The sequence below is a fragment of the Lampetra fluviatilis genome, chromosome 4, assembly GCF_964198595.1.
Source record: "Lampetra fluviatilis chromosome 4, kcLamFluv1.1, whole genome shotgun sequence".
NCBI lineage: Eukaryota > Metazoa > Chordata > Hyperoartia > Petromyzontiformes > Petromyzontidae > Lampetra > Lampetra fluviatilis.
The window spans coordinates 11,234,245-11,254,510 of NC_136278.1; the positions used below are offsets into that span (position 1 = coordinate 11,234,245).

Below are 20,266 nucleotides of genomic sequence, written 5' to 3' on the forward strand. Positions count from 1 at the left end.
GAAAACTAATACTTTAGAACTTATTTTTGTGTTTAGTTTGTTGTCCTTCACCTGCACCTCCAATCAGCATGGTTGGCTACAGTGGGGAAGAAGTTCAACATACATATTACATGTAAACAAAACCACTGCTGATGTTCTACAAAGTGGTATGACTTCAACCCTGAAGCGATGATAACCCTCCCCCACTGGTGGCTAATAGTTGAATAAAACCAGCCAATTGTGACAATTTTTACCACGATTATCAAAATAAAGGGTAATTTTTGGGTTAGACCGCGTAAATATAAATGTGTCGTTAAACCCACCACCACCCGACACACAGCCAATTAGTAAGGTTTTTCACGTGAACAAAACATGGCGATTAGTTACTAGTTCAGCACACCGGTGTATTGGAGAATATTTACGCGATTTAACCCAAAATAAAAACCCTTTATTACGGACAACATTGGTCGCGAAAACCTACGACGCGTTAAACATGACCGCAATTGTTATTTCTCGAGAGCCGTATGCAAACTAGAAGGCGCGAGCAACAGGGGGGTTCGCGGTTACCTGCTGGCGGCTCCGCGCAGTCGCAGTCCTTGGCGGCGTCCTGCGTCTCGCCGGCCGCGGTGGAGGCGCTCTGAGTGGTGGCAGCGCTCTGGGCGGTGGCGGCGGCGCTCTGGGCGGTGGTGGCGGCGCTCTGGGCGGTGGTGGCGCTCTGGGCGGTGGTGGCGGCGCTCTGGGCGGTGGTGGCGGCGCTCTGGGCGGTGGAGGCGCTCTGGGCGGTGGCGGCGCTCTGGCTGCGCGTGCCGACGGCGCCGCGGGGAGGCTGCTCCCGCGTGCCCGAGCGGCCCCGCTTGGCGCGCTGGGACGCCGCGTTGCCCAGCGGGTCGGAGTCTCGCGGCGGCGACGTCGGCGAAGTCGGCGAAGTCGGCGAAGTCGGCGGCGACGTCGGCGGCGGTGGTGGCGACGTCGGCGTGGGGTGGGGGACGTCAGCGCCGGGCGCCACCAGCCCGCGCGTCCAGCCGCTGGGCTCGGCGTAGGACACCCACCGCACGAGCTCCAGCAGGCCGAGCGCCACGTCCTCCTCGGCCGCTATAAGCTCGTCCTGCAGGCAGAGGACACACGAGGGGGGCGTAATTTTCAACGTCATCGCGACCCATCGCCAGCACCGCCAACACCATGAGTTCTATCATCGTCGTTGTTATGGAGACTCATCATCAATGCCACTGTCACTGATGTATCACCAGCACCACCATGAGCTCCATCATCACCATCGTTATGGCGACTCATCATCAATATCATTATAACTAATACATAACCAGCACCACCACCACGAGTTCCATCATCGTCGTTACTCATAATGAATGTCACTGTCACTAACGCATCATCATCATCCATGGCATCGTCAGGACTGAAAATGAATGTAGTAAGGAATATTGCACAAGCTGGACCATCGCCATAGTGGGTTCCATAATGATCATTATTATCTACATCTTCATCACGATGCATCACCAATATCACGCACAAATGAATATTCATCCGTGGCGGCATCATCACCATCATTGTCATTGAAGTGTCTCCCAAATGAGTAAAGGGACAGGGCACATCACCACTCATGTGCAATTAAAATCTTTAGTGAAAATTTGCATTTTCCACGACAAGTATCAGTCTGCCCATGGAACAACCACTGGTGATGTTACACTAAGTGTTACTACTTTATCGACCCTGAAGAGATGACAACACCCTCCCATACAAGTGGCCAATAGTAGAATAAAACATTCAATTACTCCTACTCTTTGGGTCTTTCGGTAAAGTCACGTAGATAGAAAAATAGTAAAAAAATCATGACGTTTCAATCGCAACACAAGCAATCGTCATCAGGTGAAAAAATATAGCGCTCTATTTTTTCACATGACCGCGATTCCTGCAGTCACGAAAGCTTTAAGTCAAGATTCAATTACTCGTAATCTTCGAGTACCACCGGCTGATCACGATCATTATTACCATGATTAACGGCAACTATACAGCGTGAAAATACTGCCCGTCACCCGTCGCAATTCCCTTAATGACAAACATCATCAATAACAACATCACGATTGATGCGTCAGATTAATGATAACTGCCATTACACCATGCACATTATTATAATCGTAGCCATTATTATCTTACACATATAACTAGCTTGGTTGCCCATCCAAGGACGGGTATATATTATGGTAAATCGGAAATATTAAATAGAGGAATTGTTCAGCTCATGATTATTAATGAGGGGGGTTTGCACCATGTGGAGTGACTTCACCAGCTAATGGTTATTGGGGAGGGGTGCGGCATGTGGAGTGACTTCACCCCCTCATGGTTATTGGGGAGGGGTGCGGCATGAGGAGTGACATCACCCCATCATGGTTATTGGGGAGGGGTGCGGCATGTAGAGTGCCGTCACTTGCTCATGATTCTTCATGGAGGGGGAGGCTCATGTGGAGTGACGTCACGCGCGGGACACACACATTCTTGGCTTATTATACGAGTAACGGGCGACGTTTTTCAGAGCTTGAAGAAGTGCCATTGTCAGAAACGTCGCCTATTATATATATTGCCTGATAAGGCGGTGTTATTGACAATGTGTTTAGTTATTTTGTGCTTGTGCACCACTGCCAATGCAGCATTACCAAATAACGTGCTATCTATACGATCGGCATCGTCATCACTTTGCTTATTGATGTCACCATCACAATCGGTGTCATTCTTTACTCTCATTCTCGTTATTCGGGGGGAATTTTTTTTTTATAAATGCTGTTGCGGGCAAAACACTAGCAACGGAAAGGCTATATTTTTCGATTTAAAGCTTTCGTGACTGCAGGGATTCATCTTCTTGGTTCTTTCGGTAAAGTCACGTAGAAGGGAAGTAATAAAATAATAAAAATAAAACATAATAAAATAATTCTCACGACGTTTTGGCCACAACGCAAGCAGCCATCCTCAGGTGAAGACCAGGTCTGTCCCCCTTCTACGTGACTTTACCGAAAGAACCAAGAAGAGGCTATATTTTATTTAAGTGCGAAACAGCACTTATCTATTTATACATGTGACAAGCTGAAACCAGACCGGAGTTGATATCTTAGTAGATAAGACAGCAAAAGTCGTTGTGTCCATCCCATAGGTGCGTGGCTGCGTGGGTCCCCCCCCACCTCGCATCCACGTTTAACATTTCAGAATTTGTATATATTACCCTGGAGCATGCAAACCAAACCGACCGCCCGATTACGTTCAGGTGTTCACTCCCTGGCGACCCAACTGACTACCTGATGAAGTCGATTTGCTACCAGATAAAGCATTACATTTCAGAATAATGTGGGCATGTGAGGTTTTGCTTCTTTGCTATTGCATAAGCTTAGGATGCTCACCATTTGCCAAGGACAAACCTGTTTGACTGGATAACAACTTGACTGCATGGCATGGACATTGCTGGATAACTGAACAGAAATTAAATGCCTCATGGGATAGGCCATATCGACTGCCAGGCTACGTATACATTACATGTATATTGACTAATGTTTTGAGTGTTCTTTATACCAAGAAAAGATGCAGCCACACTTGGCCAGCTACACAGTGGGGCAAGTCTCAGGCTGGCAGTCCTCTCTATGCCATTCTACTAATGAAACAATGAATGTCAAAACCGATCCAGAGTTGTCTTGTGTTAAAACGGTGCTTTGTGGCGTCCTCTGGTCTAGCACCGTTTGAGGCGAGGTTCAAAAGAAAGATGTCTCTGGTGTGGACCAATCAGTTTTCAGGACAATGCATATATTGTCAGTGTGTTTTTTGTTTGAATTCTGATCACAAGTTTTGTGGTTAATGCAGACATGATTCCTTGTAAAAAGGTTTAAATTTTGTTGCCAGAGAAAAGGGGAAAAAAAACTATTATTTAAAAAAAAAACTCTATGTGTGGGCTCTGCCCTTTGCCTCTTTAGGTGCTGCCCTGCTATTCATTAGGCCACCCCTTACTGGAAATCTGTGAGAAAGACCTTTATAGCTCATTGGATTCCTCCAGTATAAATTCATATTCTGAGGTCCCACCCCTTCCTGATTTGCTAATGATTCCCCGAGTTACTTCTCAACAGCTGTGTGAATACCGTGAGAGCGACGGCTCCGTGTCTAACAGAGCCAAGTTGTTAAATCTCTATATAAAAGTCAAAATTTGTCTGGCTTTGTGGCCGGGTTTGTGCGTGGGTTTGTTTGTGTGTTCGCGCGCTTGCCAAGCATTTCGCTCTCCAACGGTGGGGTTTACGTAAAATAAAAATAGCCAGGTACCACGCCGTAAGCCCCGCCGTGAGCAAGCGCGATTCCTATTTCACATCCGTCAACTTTAAATTAGTTTAATTAGCGATTTAGTGCGATTTCTGCGAGCTTTCTTTTTTATTTATTTATGACGCGTGCACGACCATACCAACTCGCGTGCCTTTGGTGGGGAGGGCGGCCCATGCCAAGTCGCACGCCTTCGGTGGGAGTGAGGGGGACATTTTCTTTCACATTAATGCTATAAAAATACAATAAACGCTCAGGTAAATTCTTCACTGTGTGATGTCCCCCCCCCACCCGGATGCGTGCTATACTAGACAGTCGGTAGATGCTACCACTATAGGCCGTAGATATTACTGCAGAGCGGCCAGGGAGATCGTGGCTGGGGGGGGGGGGGGGGTCAGGGGTAGCAGCCCAGCCCCAGCCTGCCAAGGTGCCACCTCGGCCGGCTGGACAATCTAGGCGAGGCCGGAGGCTCTGTACAGGACTAGGCCTCACCACGCCACTCTGTCAGGTGAGTAATTTGTGCTATAGAGGCGATAAATACTGCTATAGAATCACCATGTACTACTGTAGTGATAGCAGGTACCACCACAGTCGGTATGCACTGCTGTAATCATAGCAGGTACCACCACAGTCAGTATGCACTGCTGTTAGATTTTTAAGAGTAGGTTTGAAAAAAAATGTTGACCCCGGCAACGCCGGGTACTTCCCGCTAGTGCTTTAATAAGTGCACTGAGATTGGTGGGAGACGTACAGAGGCTTTAAAATAAAAAAAGTTGTTTCTTTAAAAAATATATACCTCTTTCATTGGGGGCATGTCTACATGAATCAATGTTTTCTCATCAAAAATCGAACCTCCGACTAGCACGGTTGGCTAGATACGGTGCGAGAGACGCTCAACATACACATGTACAAAAGTTCTGATCAGGCCCCATGGTGTACAGTGCAGTCTCCAACTCTTGTTATCCACTCTTGTCTCTGGCTTCTCAATGTATGCGCTATGAGGAAGGGTCATTGCCCAAAACGTCGTCCATTAGATACTTATTCTTTTAAGGGCACAGTGTGTAGGACGATTGTGTCGAGTTGTTTTTTTTGTTATTTGAGCTCGTGCTCAACTGCCAATGCTTGTGACGCAGTCGAATCACTGAAAAATGTTTCATCTCTGTGCAATTAAATGTGTATGTATGTATGCTGAACTTATTTCGCACCGTACACATTGCCAAACCGTGCTAATTGGAGGTGCGGGGGAAGGACAACAAACTAAACAGAAAAAGCAGTTCTAAAGAAATTAGTTTTCAATCTAGATTTAAAAGTGCATAGCTCCAGTAGCTTCCTAATATCGGAAGGAAGAACGTTCCAGACATCCTCATTTCAATTTGGCTCATCGCAGATTATGCCGATGTTTGCACAAAAATGCTTTGTATTTCAAAAACATGCAACGAAATTCTCCAACCACATGTTTTTAAATGACAAACGCAATGTTTGAAAAACATGTATCCCAAAAAGGAAACAAACATTTATGGTTTTGAAGCAATGAGTCACTTAAAAGTTTTCCAAATAAATCACATTCAATGGTATTCAAAACTTCACAATCTGGCCAAACCTGCGTTGATAATAGTTACATAAAATATTCATTTGCCTGAACCAAAATATGTCGGCGATTACCTTTTGTACTCAATGTCGCTTTGTTGTTCTGCAAGAGACTTAAACAACAAAAATAATTGGGAATTGTGTAAAAATAAATCTGTAAGTAATTATATATTTACCAGTTATTGGCAAAGGAAAATGCTGTGGAGCCACCGCAGCCAGGTTTGATGTCATCGGTCACAAACCCACGTTCCGCTCTATTGTTTTGGACTGGAGCGATAGTCATTGTGGTTTTCGAAGCGACAGCCATCCTCATTAATACACTACATCGATAGATGTTAATCAGCTCAAGCCTTCTGTGAATCACGTGACTTCTGTGTGGCCACCCCCACTCTGGACCCCCACCCCCCTCATCGCTCCACCCCCTGTGAAAACAGATGCTACTACTCGGTACAGCTCACATCTACTCGCTCTTTCGTCCTCTCATCACCATTCTCTCATCCGCGACATCTTTGCTCGCTCATTCCTTCTCCCCCTCGTCTCCTTCGTGCCCAGTGCTCCCCTCTTTCTGCTGCTCATCTCAAGCCGTGTCTTCTTTCTCTGTCTTCAGTCCCCTTCCCGTAGTGAACCACAGCTACAAGGATTCGTGTATAACATGTTATTTGTTTATTTATCCGCACGCTCATTTTACCCTTGCTTCCAGTCGTTTTTTGTAGTTTTTGTCAGGTCACATGGTGAGTGTCCTTCTCGCGTCTCAATGTCATTTTTTCCTAGGTTACCAAATTCATTTCATCAATGACTAGGCTGCTGTGGTTAGAGTGCTCAACAAAACTAGAAGGCTGAGAGTTAAAATATTGTATTGTACTAAATGTGATATCTATTTCACGTAAATTAATCGTAGAATACCAATAATTATTATCCATTAGTCATGCACACAATGCGACTTAATACTTAAAGTACTATGGACATTGGCTACATGTCCCAAGCAGGACCCATGCTGCCGCCTGCTGCTGCTGCTTTGGCACTTAATAAAGGATTTCTGGGGTTAATAAATGATCTTTCGTATCACTTCAGAGGTCACATGTTCAACCTCCTGGCACGGCAGTGAAACGTTGCAATTTATTGAATTTACCCCCCCCCCTGCCACTGTCCACCCAGCAGCGTAACTGGCGACAGCACCGTCACCGTGTGGTGGGGTAAAGTGTGGGTAGTACTCCCACCTCTTCCAAGATCCCTTGGCCAGTGTGGAAGAGTAGGCCAAATATCCTCTACAGGGGCTCACGAGAGCTCCCCTCTGATGCTCCTTCTCGCGGAGCCAAGTCCACCAGAGGTGACGTGAACAACGCATTGCAGGGCCACACCTCTTAGCATTACGGGGGCCTTCATCCAGCAGTGAATTGTTAAAGGGCTCCAAATCATAAATTCACTTTCCAGGGTTTCAATTTACAACAGCATTCCACCGCCGTGCATGAACCCAAAGACATGGCAGTGTTGCACATGTTTTGGGAATGGCGTTTTTTTTTCAACCTTGTTGTATATGAGCTGAAGTCAGCTTAACCTAGTACAAAGTTCTGGCAGAAAGGCAAAGTGAATATGAGCAGTCAAACTTTAAACAAAGCGATGTTTTAATGCCTGTGGAACATGCAAAAAAGAGCTAACCGTTTTAAAACTCGCGCAGACAAAAATCAGGTCAACACGCTGCATTTCAAACTTGGAAAATAAATAGTTAAACGTTACAATGCAAAAATGAATTTGAACGCGTAAATGCAATGGCGCAACATTCTAAAGTGTTTAATTTGTATGCACGTTATATAACTAGCGCTGACTCGCAAGCAATGTTTTACACTGCCTTGGCTGGAATAGCCACGCATTGCGTTCCTCTTGCAATGCAAGCAATCAGCGCAAAGGTAATAACGCAGTCCACCGGCAAACCTCACAAGGTTGCCGAAATGCGTTTCAGGTTTTTTCACGCAGTACCATAACAGTGACGTTATCCTGCATTAAAAAAGGACAACTATTATTTTTCTCCGACCGTATACGGGGGAGGGAGTGGATTGCGTGTGTGAGGATATACGTAGAAACAAGCTAGGTCTGTACTCTGAAGCCATAATAAAATGACATCACGATACAGTCTGATCTCCTATAACGCGGTAGTAGTTGCGTTCCTGAATACTGCGTTGTTGAAAATCGTGTTACAACTAATAATATATAATACAGTTTAAAGCAGTCCGCGATAACACGTGAGATGTGTACGCAGGCCGAACAAATGACGGAGGAGCGTGGGTAGCATCTAGAAGCATCCAGTAGCATCCCACCTTGTGTCATGCTACGCCGAGGCAGCCGCACAACCACTTATCCCTACTCACGCAATGTAGTTTTCTGTTCACTTAAATGGCGTTATTTCCAATTCACATCCGCGTTATAATAAAAATGCGTTCCCTAATACATTAATCGTGTTATATCCAATTCGCGTTCTGAAAGCACACGCTATATAGGAGAACAAACTGCACTTTATTGTAGTCTATGACCAAATTACCCAGGGAATGTGTCCAGTCCCATGAGAGCAGCCTGGGAAGTCCCTTCATCCAGCAGTGGATTGAGAAAGGATTGTGCATTATTACTTTATTATGCAAGTGTGTATACACTTATATAGATGTTTGTAAGTTACGACAGTTAGGACACGCATGCCCCAACCTGTTCATGTGTAAACATGCACACACAATATATGTCAAATCAAAGGGATGCAATGTATATCACTCTTGATTTGTTTCATAACTTACTAAAATCTAGAGCAAGTAACAGCCAGCATCCCCTAGGGGAGATATAATAATAACCACGGCAAATAAAAATCCTTGCAAGGGCACAATCCTTTTGAGAAAATTTGCTTGCAGAATTAATTTCCCCTCCCTCGCCCCTCACCCAATAACTGGGAGATTAAAAAAATACAAACGAGGGGAAAAAAACAAAGACCATAGCCTTAAAATTCCTTGTTTTTTTGTTACCAAATTGCTGCCAAGATAATCATTTTGTGGCCTTTATAAAAGTAGTGAAATGGCAAAATTCTACGGCGGCTTCCTCGGGTTTCCACAACTCCCTTTAATAACGCGCAGGCTTCAATCGCACAGCTGGATGTGATTTTAATCGGTTACTTAGGAAATGTATGAGAACCAAACGACAGAATGGACACGTTCCCAGCTGCGTGCGCTCGTGCAAGCGAGCACACGCAGCACCAGTGACGATTACCTGAACTGGTCACGGGCCTCCCCGAGGCTGACTCGGCCTCAAATAAGTACTACTCGCTAATGGCACTTGCCCCCAAACAGTCTGTTAAGGCTATGGGGGAGACCTTTGTCTTTATGCGTGCGACAAAGAGATGACATCAACGTGTCGAGAGGGAGCTTTACAAGTGACACTCAGCACCGAATCGATGTGCACAGATTTGGCAGTTCCAGATTAAAATGCTAACCCTAGCTGGTTGGCAAGTTTCATTGTTGTTACAGCAAACGTTCAGAGTGCCATAATGTCACGTCACGTGCCAAACGTTTCGGGGCATGTGTTGTGGTCTCTGGTGTCGTAGCCCAAATTCCAAAATTGGGAAAACAAAGTTTCAAGTGAGAATGATGAACGTTAATAACTGTGTCTGCATGTATCTTTACAACGCTTCCGAGTCAATCTTGAAAAATATCGAATGGGGCGTGTCGTCAATTAGCTCTCACGCTAATAAGTACATTTCATGTTGTTATCTTTTATTGCCGAGAAAGATCGATAAGGCGCGGTGTATGCTTGTGCAATGTTACTTTTAATCTCAGCAACGATGCGAATGCTATTTTTCGTTGCATAAAGGGCAACAAAAATATATATTAAATAAATATGAAAATGAACAAGAGCCTGGGTTAAGCCCGGAAAACTGCTTCCGCATATTTCTATTGGCTGGGGTCATTGACAAAAAAACTGTTTGTAGGCGGAGGGGTGGGTCTGGAAAGTGCAGTTTGAGGGCCGGCTTCACTAACAATGCGGCCTTATAGCAAAGGAAGGAAGATTAGGCAGAGAATGATTGCAGTGTAAACACTGGTTCATCTTACAGGCTGCAGCATGGGAAACATTCCTGGGCGAATGATTATACGCCTTGAGTATCACCACGATCTGCCCCAATATTTCTATTGCAAGAGCAAATGGTTTATACCGTGAATGCGCGAACAACTTCAATGCAATGTCCTATACTTAAGCGGTTGACAGTCCAGTGAGATTTATTTTCCTTTTGTGTGCTTAACCCAGATAGCCAAACTTGTAGAACATTATCACGTACCCTATTTGCCAGGTTGTGGATTTATTGCAGGATTGTTCTTAGTCAGGCATCACAAAATACTGTACGCATCATTTTCGTTCAATAATGTCTTTGTTGGTACTTAAGTTGTTGATCATTTTCTAATTTGAGATTTAGGTCATGACAGAGGCCTTGTCAACTATGTCAAAATATCTTTCAGAAAATTACAGAGCAGACACACAAACTTTCGTAAACTCCTGCAGAAATAAATGTTCCATTATAGGAATTCAGAAATTGGCTCAATATCAATTTTGGCTTGATATAAATTTCAATACCCCTTGACTTTAATGAACAATGGCTGGTCCCAAGGCCATGGGAATGTGGAATTTACACCACTAGGCTCTGAGCCTACGGAGCCAGAGATGAACACCACCCTCCTGTTGCTCGTATGGGCAGGAAGATCGCTGACCTGGCCCGAATTATTTTTAAAAGTCAAACAATGTCAATGACGACGTTCAATCAAGCATGGTGCTGTTCTAATTGGCGTTGGCAGCCCTTATCCAGTCATACACATTCCACATTCTTATGGTGCAAGATAAGACTCCATATAGAACAGCCCATGTTGACTTCTCACAACACGGTATTACATGTTGTTAAGGTAAAGATAACACCGAATAAGTCTCACTGTTGATAGAATAACAAGAAGCGTTCAGGCTCTAGAGCCCAATAACTAGAACTATATGGTGGCAAAGTCCACTTTTCTTTCAATTTAAACTCCTTTATCCTTAATGCTCATTGCACCAGGATGACTTTCAAAGTGTACTTATTAGCCATGGCTACTAAAGACCCTTCAGTCAAACCTAAGAGTTATGGGGGCCTTTCATACATCAATAATCACTTCACATATTTTACTGACATTTCTGCCTGTTTGCACTGTACAGTACACATTATAGACTACATTATAACCCCAAACACATCATCTGTTTTGGATGATGCTCAAACAATGCCCCATTCAAACCATCTGTTCGCAAAAGTTTAATATGCAGAGCACACAACCAGCTAAATAAACAAACAAATTAATAACCTTATACATGATAATGAACTAAAAGGAAAAAGCTACATATGGAAAGTTGCATTTTTTTAAAATGCTATCAAAACACTTGCGGGGTCAAATGAACTCAACGCAACTCGTATATAAATGCCAGTCATTTCTAATATGATACTCAAATCATATAATGTGCTGAAAGTTGCCCAGCTAAGGAAGCTTGATAACCCGTCTCTACGAATGTGTTTGTTATTTTCTTACATGCCCAGGTTTCCCCCCCCCCCACCACGTGTTCTATAACACTTATTTTAAGAGAATTGTCCACAAATCTCGAACACAGGAACCACAAAACCCACGTCCCGTCTACACTCTCATGGAGCCAATTTCAAAATACACCAGCAATTGCCTCCTTCAGCAACCCCGGAGGAAACAAAATGCTGGAATGACCTCTGACTAGGACTTGAACTTTAGGGAGCTTGGGACTGTACGTCAAGCGCTCCGCAACACCGACACTCAGCCGGATGTTAAACGACTATTATTAGCATAACACTCGAAATGCAGTCCTTGCTCAATAGACTATGTTCTTCTAACTGCGCACACATGCCCCCACCTGAAGACGCAGATATTCACTGACTACGGTGTTTGAAACACAAATACGAAGAGCACTAAGCAAGGAATACGCCGAGGGCGGCTTCTCTATCGGCCACCTAAACCTGTTAAACGCACTCATTATCAAAGTCACCTTAGATTCACGCGTCTCAAGCAAACTTGCAAAGGGGGCTTCAAGACACACGTGTGACAGTCTTTTACTATTTCTGTTTCGCTTTCACCATGAACATCGATAGACCTACGAAACAATTATATATTTTGTAAACGTGTGCCACATATTTGCATTCCTTTTTAAGCGTATGTTTTAACGTATTACCCTGCAGTTAGCCGATCGGCCCATCATTAATCTGGGGTCAATAAAATAATTACAAAATTAATGATAAACTAACATTTTATTACAAAAATAATTAAAATAATAACATAAGTACCACATGGCATGCGGGCAGTCAACGTTGGTTGCCCTAGCAGAGGACTGCCAGGACTGCAGGCACTATTATTAAATGTTATCAAAATATGTTTTGGGTGTGAATAATCTGTCAGTCACAATGCCTGCTACGAAGCCAGTTTGTGCAGTCTGCATTTCGATACCCACTGTAGCCACAAAATAAGTTCCCCAGATTGACCAGCGAATGCATCCAAGTGTTACGTGGAGCCCAGAGACGCTTCAGCATCTTCATTCATCCATCCATAGCCCTTATTCACAGGCTTAAAACGTAATGGTGACATTCATAATTGTGTAAAAACATCTATAGATCACGCTGATCTAATAATGCATGAGAACAATGCATCCCTCACCTGGTTGCATAAAGAGAGTGAATCAATACTGCACGGTATCATGTTATGTACTCGGCAACTTCCATAATATTACATGTATAGAAAACAGGCATAATTTTGTCAAAGCCTAACCCAGCCTCACGTGATCCTGGTTGTCGTTTCTACGGACCTCTGAAATCACCTACTGAACATAATTAAGAGCTCAAAATGCAGAGTTGCTGGCAACTACCCTCCCCCTACGAGAAATTCAACAAATCAGAAACCTACTTGTTGTGCTGCCTCCTAAAAACAATTCAGTGGCCCTGAAAGTAGAACATCAGCCATCAAAACGAGCACCCATGGCATCAGCGTGAAGGACGTACTCCAGTAAACAACACAAGAGAATGTGTGACCAATGTTTAAAATAGAGGCCAAATTCAGGCTTTTATAATTTGGTGCCATCAGCCATGAGATTACACATTTACTAAGTGACTGCCTGTTGATTTGCCGTAAGTAAATTATTTTCAGACTGATGGGGCTGCCATCCCCGCAGGGTTGGGGGATTTGTTGCCAGCGATGGGACGCTGGCGACCGACTGTGGTCAGTGTTTGCGCTTTCAGAAAGCGTTCAACCATTACGCTTAATAAAGGAATTGCTTTTCAGCGGCATTGCAATTCAGTTATTGTGCAGAAAAAAACTTCAATCCATCACCTCCAACTATGACTCACCGAACTGAGAGTTTTTGACTCAGAAATAGCCCGGGTGACTCAAGGGGGGGGGGGTCACAATGCCAGTGGGATTTCCAGCAGGCATTGCTGACATCATATTGTTTGGCCTAGCCCAGCTGTGAAGACTCATATCTTTAGTTGGTGTATCGTCGTCCAGCATTGGATACAAGACGATCGGGTCCCTACCAAAGTAATGCGGCATTTACACAAATGCTTCAGGCGGAAAAACTAGGTTAAGCACTTTCAATTATTTCTTTATTATTATTACTACTTGGCTTGTTTACCCACGACAGCTTCACCGAGGGCGCCAACGTGGCGAGATGTTAACTCCCTCACCTGGTATGCAGGAGGTCATGGGTTCGATCCCGACCCTCGACACCTATATATTTGGAGTTTGCATGTGTCGTGTCTCTCTCCCCGTGATCACGTGAAATTTTCTCCCGGTCCTCCAGTTTTTCCCTCCACATTTAGAAACACGGATTTAGAGTATTTGGCTGTATACATTTCCACGTGATAAGCCACTTCGTTGAGCTATCATTTGTGGCCAGGTCGCTTCTGAAATAGCGCTATATAGCTCAGTGGGCCCTACCTGGTAAAATAAGAAAATAGTTTATAATTTTTTGGAGTTTCAAGAGGGCCCTGCCAAATTTTCGCAGTAGGGGGTGATGTTACGTACGGTACAGTATAACCTTAACCGATAAATGTGTGGGTAATCTTTCAGCATTGAGATGTAATTACTAATACCCGTTACGCTGCATGCATTTATTTTAGCTATGGGAGGAAACTGAAAACCCGGAGATATATACATGCAGAACCAAGAAAGAACATACAAACCCCACTCAGAAAGGCATTTGGTTCAGGGTTTGAATTCGGGGCATTCTTGCTGAAAAGTACGTGTGTTACCGCTACACAACTCTGCACAGGAACAGAGATTGTTTGACAAAGCATCAGAAATGTCATCTACATATTCACAAAATACACCCTGCGCAAAGGTTATTCAGACACCACGAAAAGTTCACGAAGAAAATACAATAAATATCCCAGAGTTACTTGGCATCATTTTCTACTCAATTTACTCAAAAACTAATCTTAAATAATTACAGCGCTGCAATTTACCTCAAAATCATGTGCGCAAACACTGGGCACACCCAGTGTAGATTTTAATAAATCGGCATCGGGTTTTATTCGATAAAGCGATGCACGTGTTCAAAGGCTCTGTTTACTTTCTATGTTTTTGCTTCGGGTTATGATCTCAGCGCAAGTTATTACACCGCATACGAAAGAACATTTAGTCAATCCAGAAACTAAACCTGCCAGCACAAAAATGTTGCCAGGGCACATGGGTAATCTTCGGCAGAAAAATCTGGCTTCGTTCATTATTGCTTAAAAACAATTGCGCCAAGAAGAAAACGTAGTATCGGTGTTTTTAAACCTTTGATGAAACAATTTCGCTTCCACTTTTATGAATTTAAACTATGTGAAGCCCCTTTTCCAGTCCACGAAGGTTCCAAGGTCACGTGATGTTTACTATCTCGCCTGGTATACAGGGCGTGGGTTCAATCCCAACTCGGACGCCTGTATATTTAGAATTTGCATATTCTTCCCCTGGTCGTGTGGATTTTTCTCCAGGTCCTCCGGTTTTTCCTTCCTCATTTATAATCAACATGCGTTTATGGAGTATTCGGCTGCCATAAATTTCCACGTGATAAGCCACTTCGTTGGGCGATAATATTTTGGCTACTGTAGGTCGCTTCTGAAAAAAAGCTGTATAGCTCAGGTGGGCCTTAACCTGGTAAAATAAAAATAGATTTGTTTAGTTTTAGTTTTTCACGACTGGATTAAGGACTCATCTTGACGCTGTATAATTCATGGGTGTCATTTGTCTACACTTCAACACGCCGACTAGGATAACGACCCAGGATCAGTTCAGATTTTCCTCGCCACCGATTTTGACCGTGCCCGGGAATCGACCTGAGCCGTCACACGTTCACGGTGCATGTGTCCTAACCACAGTGTGATCATTCCAGCTATTTATGCATATTTTTTGTTTGGTTTAGACTCGAACATTCGTTAAATAAATTACGTTATCAAATGGGAGTGTGGACATTTTTCAAGCATAATTCCTTTCCGTCAAAAAACAAAATCGCACATTGGCGTGAGGGGCAGTTTAAACCATATATTTGGCAGAAAAAAGTTAAGTTATTTTACACATTCAGTTGAAACCACATCTGAGATCAAATATAAATCATGCCACATGACTTTCCAAAGTCAAAACGTGTACTTAAGGGTTTTTATTTTAAAAAGGTTTCTAAAGTATGTGTTGGGGATGTGCTACCAAACGATTTTCAGACATGGAAAAAGTTATTCTAACAATTCCACATAAGTCAATGTAAAGTATGCAACCAAATGCCAATGTCTAATAAGGATGCCAAATAAATCTGTAAACACATAAAAGCAGCATATTTTTTTACTTTTCAAGTGCACAACCACTTACTAAAAGACGTGTGCTAACATAATCCAAATCATGAGATTTCAGTATGTGCCCAGATAAACGTCATTAAGTTTTAATGGGCACTAAATCTCCAAGTGTTGTGAAAATAAGTAAAACGTGGCAAGGTGTCAAACAGGGTCCAAAGCTGGTTGTCACGAACCAACTTTGTAAACTCCACGATCCTATGGCGGAAGCTCCGTTAAACAATTCCGTTGATATCCCATAGTCGTGTTCATTTCATCAACCGTGGAGGCACACAAAAGAAGTGGCCACTCACGATCTTCTGACTGAGTTTATGAATCAGAAAAGTGATAACGTGACAAGTTTGTACATGTGACATTCACAAAAAAATGTATTGCGCAAAGCTTTCGCGAAGGTGCTGCTTCACACAGACGAGTGTAGTCTGCCAGTGGAGGGCAATGTTGCCACGTGGTTTTACACGCCCCACCTGGATGAGTTACTTGTGTGAGCAAGTGCCCGCACCTCCCCACCCCCCTAATTCCCCTCCCATCTGTGCACTCGTGATTAACAAAGCGATTCATCAATGACCCCTCCCTCCAAACAACAAAAATCCACCAAAAAATATGCACGCATCGGCAACTGTAAATGGAAAATGACATCAAATACATCTTAATCTCAGTGAGTCGTGCTTCGCTTCGTTGGGCCCGTCAGTAAAGCCAAGGGGCTCTTACACCGAGTCAAGAGCGTACGAGAAATGGAGTGGGGTTGCTGCCAAGGTGGCCCGCTGGCAAGTGCTGCTGACTACGCCTGCAGTAATTTTTGCCATTTAATTACAGAGGCGGGGGGCTGAATATACCTACAGCAATGCGCCTACCGGTATCTGTCAGCCTTGCCGGGCCAGTGGCATTCGCAGACCCCATTGACTGGTTAACCTCCCAACACTTGACGGTGGAATTAGGACAAGGTCACGTCGGCACATACATCCGCCTGCTTGGATTTTGTTGTTGTTGTTTTTACAGACGATGCAAGCATGTGGCGGCGAGGCTGCAGCCAACACTTGTAAAGATCGTTTGATAATGCTCGCGGAATCTTTAACCCTCCTATTCTTTTAAAAGTTTTTTTCTTCTTCCAGAATTGGTACTTAATAACAAAATAACTTAAGAGCAATTCACTGTTCATGCAAAGTAATACAAAATAGAAAAGCATTTCTGAGGTCTTAAACGTGTATTTGTTTCAAGTGTTTGGGGTGAAGGTAAAAATAAGCGAGGGCTCATTTCCTTCAAGCGGGGACGTTTTTAATCTCGTTGCTTTTGGTTTTGTTTTAATTGTCCTGCAGTGTGGTTTCAAGCGGCCTACTTTTTTTTGGGTGCTCTGGTAAGCTGTTTTGCAAGAATTAAGAGAAAAGTGCACGTCTGCAATTTCCCGGAAATGCGCTTTAAGGATTAGAATCCTGGGAAGGCTGAAGGATGGGCTTGGCAGTACTGGGGGGGATAGATGGAAAGGGGTTGGTGGTTTGGTATCACTCGGGGAGTGATCAAGCCTCAAGTTATCCCCATTCATGTTTTGCAAATTTCTCACCACAGTGGCCACACCACACTGGGAAGGAGAGGGGGGGTGGTAAAGGCAAAGAATGCGTGCTTTCATTCGCAAGAACACAATAGATCCTCAATGGAAGGTGTACCGATAATGTTCAAGGATGGAAAAGGCAATTTTTTTGTTTGAAAAAAAAACATGTTTGTCCTGAGGCAAAGTTTGTAATGGAAAAAATATCTCCACTTTGAATGTCACAAACTGCAGAAAAAACGACTTTTCAAGTCTTGTCACTGAGTATTTAAGACCTTGAACAAACACCGGCTTTTCCCCCCCCTCACCCTTATATTTTACTGCTAAGCATTTTTAAGTGACCTTTGCAACGAATCCCTTCAGATTCATTTCGTTTGCATTTGTGACAGTTTCTTTTGATCGGCTACAGTGTTGCCACATTTAGCCTCAATAATACAATGACTTGATTATAATAAACACCACAACTACGTGTAACACATTCGCATGCTGGGTCCCCACAGATATCAAGTTTGTGCCACCATCCTCCCCTTACTTCATTCCCCACCACCCCCCCCACCCTCAAAAAAGTTGAATAAGCCAGGGCCATGACAAAGGAAAAGATCAGCAGCTATTCGGCACTGCACATACCGGGGCAAAGCGAGCAAGTCAACAACCGCACGCTCTTTAGGAGTTAACCAGAAGCTAAAAAAAAACTAAGTTGACATTCAAAACCGGAAAGCTGAAATACATGTAAACGATTGAATGTGTCCATCACGAACTCACTCATATGAGTGTGCTGGTGACAGGACGTTGGACAAGAGTTGCATTTCGTGTGTAAATCGTGCACGAAAGTATAACGTTTATTTCAAAGTCTCTAAAAAGTCCCAGCTAAGAATTGGGCAACGTATTGGTTCAAGCAACGTGAATTTCTGCCGACCAACAACATTATCTATACGAAGACCCCTTTGCAGAATGTAACGAACGAGACGTTTCCACTTAAAAAACACACGTGGTAAGATATTGACATGAACAGGACGCATAAGGTGTGGCTTTGTTGGCTTTTCTTTTGCGAAATTACTATGGCGACAGCAGACGCATATGGCGCCGCATTTTAAAAGAAAGCACCACCCCACAATAAGTAACACTAATAATTAAATATACATTTTAAAAAGCATAATAAAAAAACACAAAACACGTCTATTTATTTGGGTATTCACGCGTATACACTTGTAGGCGTGACACACAAACTACATTCGTTAACGTTAAGCAAATCTGCCTACAACTTCATACCCTGCCACTGTGGCTGGCAACAAGCGCACGGTGTTTTAGGATTACGATGACATCAATTTCACTTCCTTTCTCTGCGCACAACCCTTTGCTGCCTCAAATAAGGCAACTGCACCCACTTTAGCATGCTGCTGCTGCTGCCGACAGCACTCACACGACACGCTCATTGCGCCAATTCTTATTCAGAATGAATTTGTGTGTTTTTTTTATATTTCAAGTCTGCCCTGTGTTCTCTTGGGTCCCCCTTAGTTGACTGAAGATTTTTTTCACTCTCACGTGGCAATGGCTTAAAGGCTAAATGGTTCTATTCAGAGCCAGTATTTTTAATGCACAAAGCATTTGCGGTGTGCTTCGAAGTTTCACCTGGTTAAAGGACAATTAATTAACTGCAACCTCAAGATAAACACTCTTACGACAAACACTTCGGCAGTAGGAATGCACCATTTATTTGAAGCTATAGGTAACCATATCCAATGCTAAGTTTGATCACTTTATTAAGATTGTAACCTTTTTATTTGTCATGTTAATTTAAACGTGAGTTCCATTTGTTGTAATCGGTGGGATTTGCCTTTTAAAGAAGCCATGTTCAAACAATCAGGACACAATCTACATGGTGGTCAGATGGTCTTGTGACCACCCAATTAATTGACCAAAATGTTTTTGTTCCTTTGCTTATTCATTTCCATTTTCCCACCCATTGGTATACAAAAAATGTTAAGTTTGAGAGAATCAAATGGGGGGGTTACAAGACATCTGGGCCATGCTGTATTTGGCGGTCGTGAGTATGAGAACTGGCTAGGCTCAGTTCTGGTTGAGATGAAAATGGTCAATGTTGTTCTTAACTTCACCGCCACATACCTTCGCAACAAAACGAGCCTGTCGATTTAAATGCAATAAGAGGAAACCAAAGTGGTGGAGGGCACAAGAGTGAGCAGCGTGACATTTCCCCTTCTCTCTCTACGGTTGGTGTCGGGGACTGCGCAAACTCTTCCAAGGAACGGAGAAACTTGCCACCGAAAGGAGGCATTAAGGAGTTGTGCTCACAGCTTGACCTTTGCCGTTTCCCTCAAGAGAGAAAAGGGGTTTAAATACTAAATCGGGAGAAACCGCCTAACAGTGTCAATTACGCCTCATTGGAGGCAATAGCAATTTACCAATTGCATTACAGCTTGAGACAATACGCATATAATCTGATAATGCTATTCTGGGTAGCACATGGGGGGATTGCAGTACGCGTTCACATTGTGTTTTAAATTACATGGCGTGAGATCATTCCTCCCGGCAATTGTCTGCACCAACTCACCAATACAGAAGCCCCCACGCCTGTCAACGTGAGTCACTGTAGCTACCTAATAATAACTAACCACCGTATAAGCTGCGTACATCACGTGAACAGAGTTCACACTGCGGGATTAACATTGCGTGGCTGCTGTGGAGATTGAAAAGGCACATCGTTCAATCTCCACTTAATGACGCTAACTTGTCTTATAGAGACGCCGCACCCCAGCAGAAGAATATGCACCGTGCTCGTTTGAGCACCAGGGACACTTAAAACTCTGCCCCCATTAACGTCACAACTCAACAAATTAATGCAAATCGCTGCCATGTCGCGCGCGGTGTATTTCTTGCGCATGACAATCACCGCCGAGGTAAACCGATCACGAGTTCTGTAATGAAACTCCATCGGAGAGAGCGGCGATTTTGCCGTTCCCAGCACTCGCTTC

General features: G+C 43.7%; 1 protein-coding gene across 1 annotated transcript in view; it reads right to left on the bottom strand.

Moving 5' to 3' along the window:
• The window catches only part of LOC144931563 (uncharacterized), a 131,289-nt gene that overhangs the window by 52,269 nt on the left and 58,754 nt on the right, over nt 1-20,266 (bottom strand). The window contains exon 3 of the mRNA XM_078855537.1: nt 547-1,084. Within this exon, the coding sequence (XP_078711663.1) occupies nt 547-1,084 (538 nt within the window). The remainder of the gene's footprint in view (nt 1-546; nt 1,085-20,266) is intronic.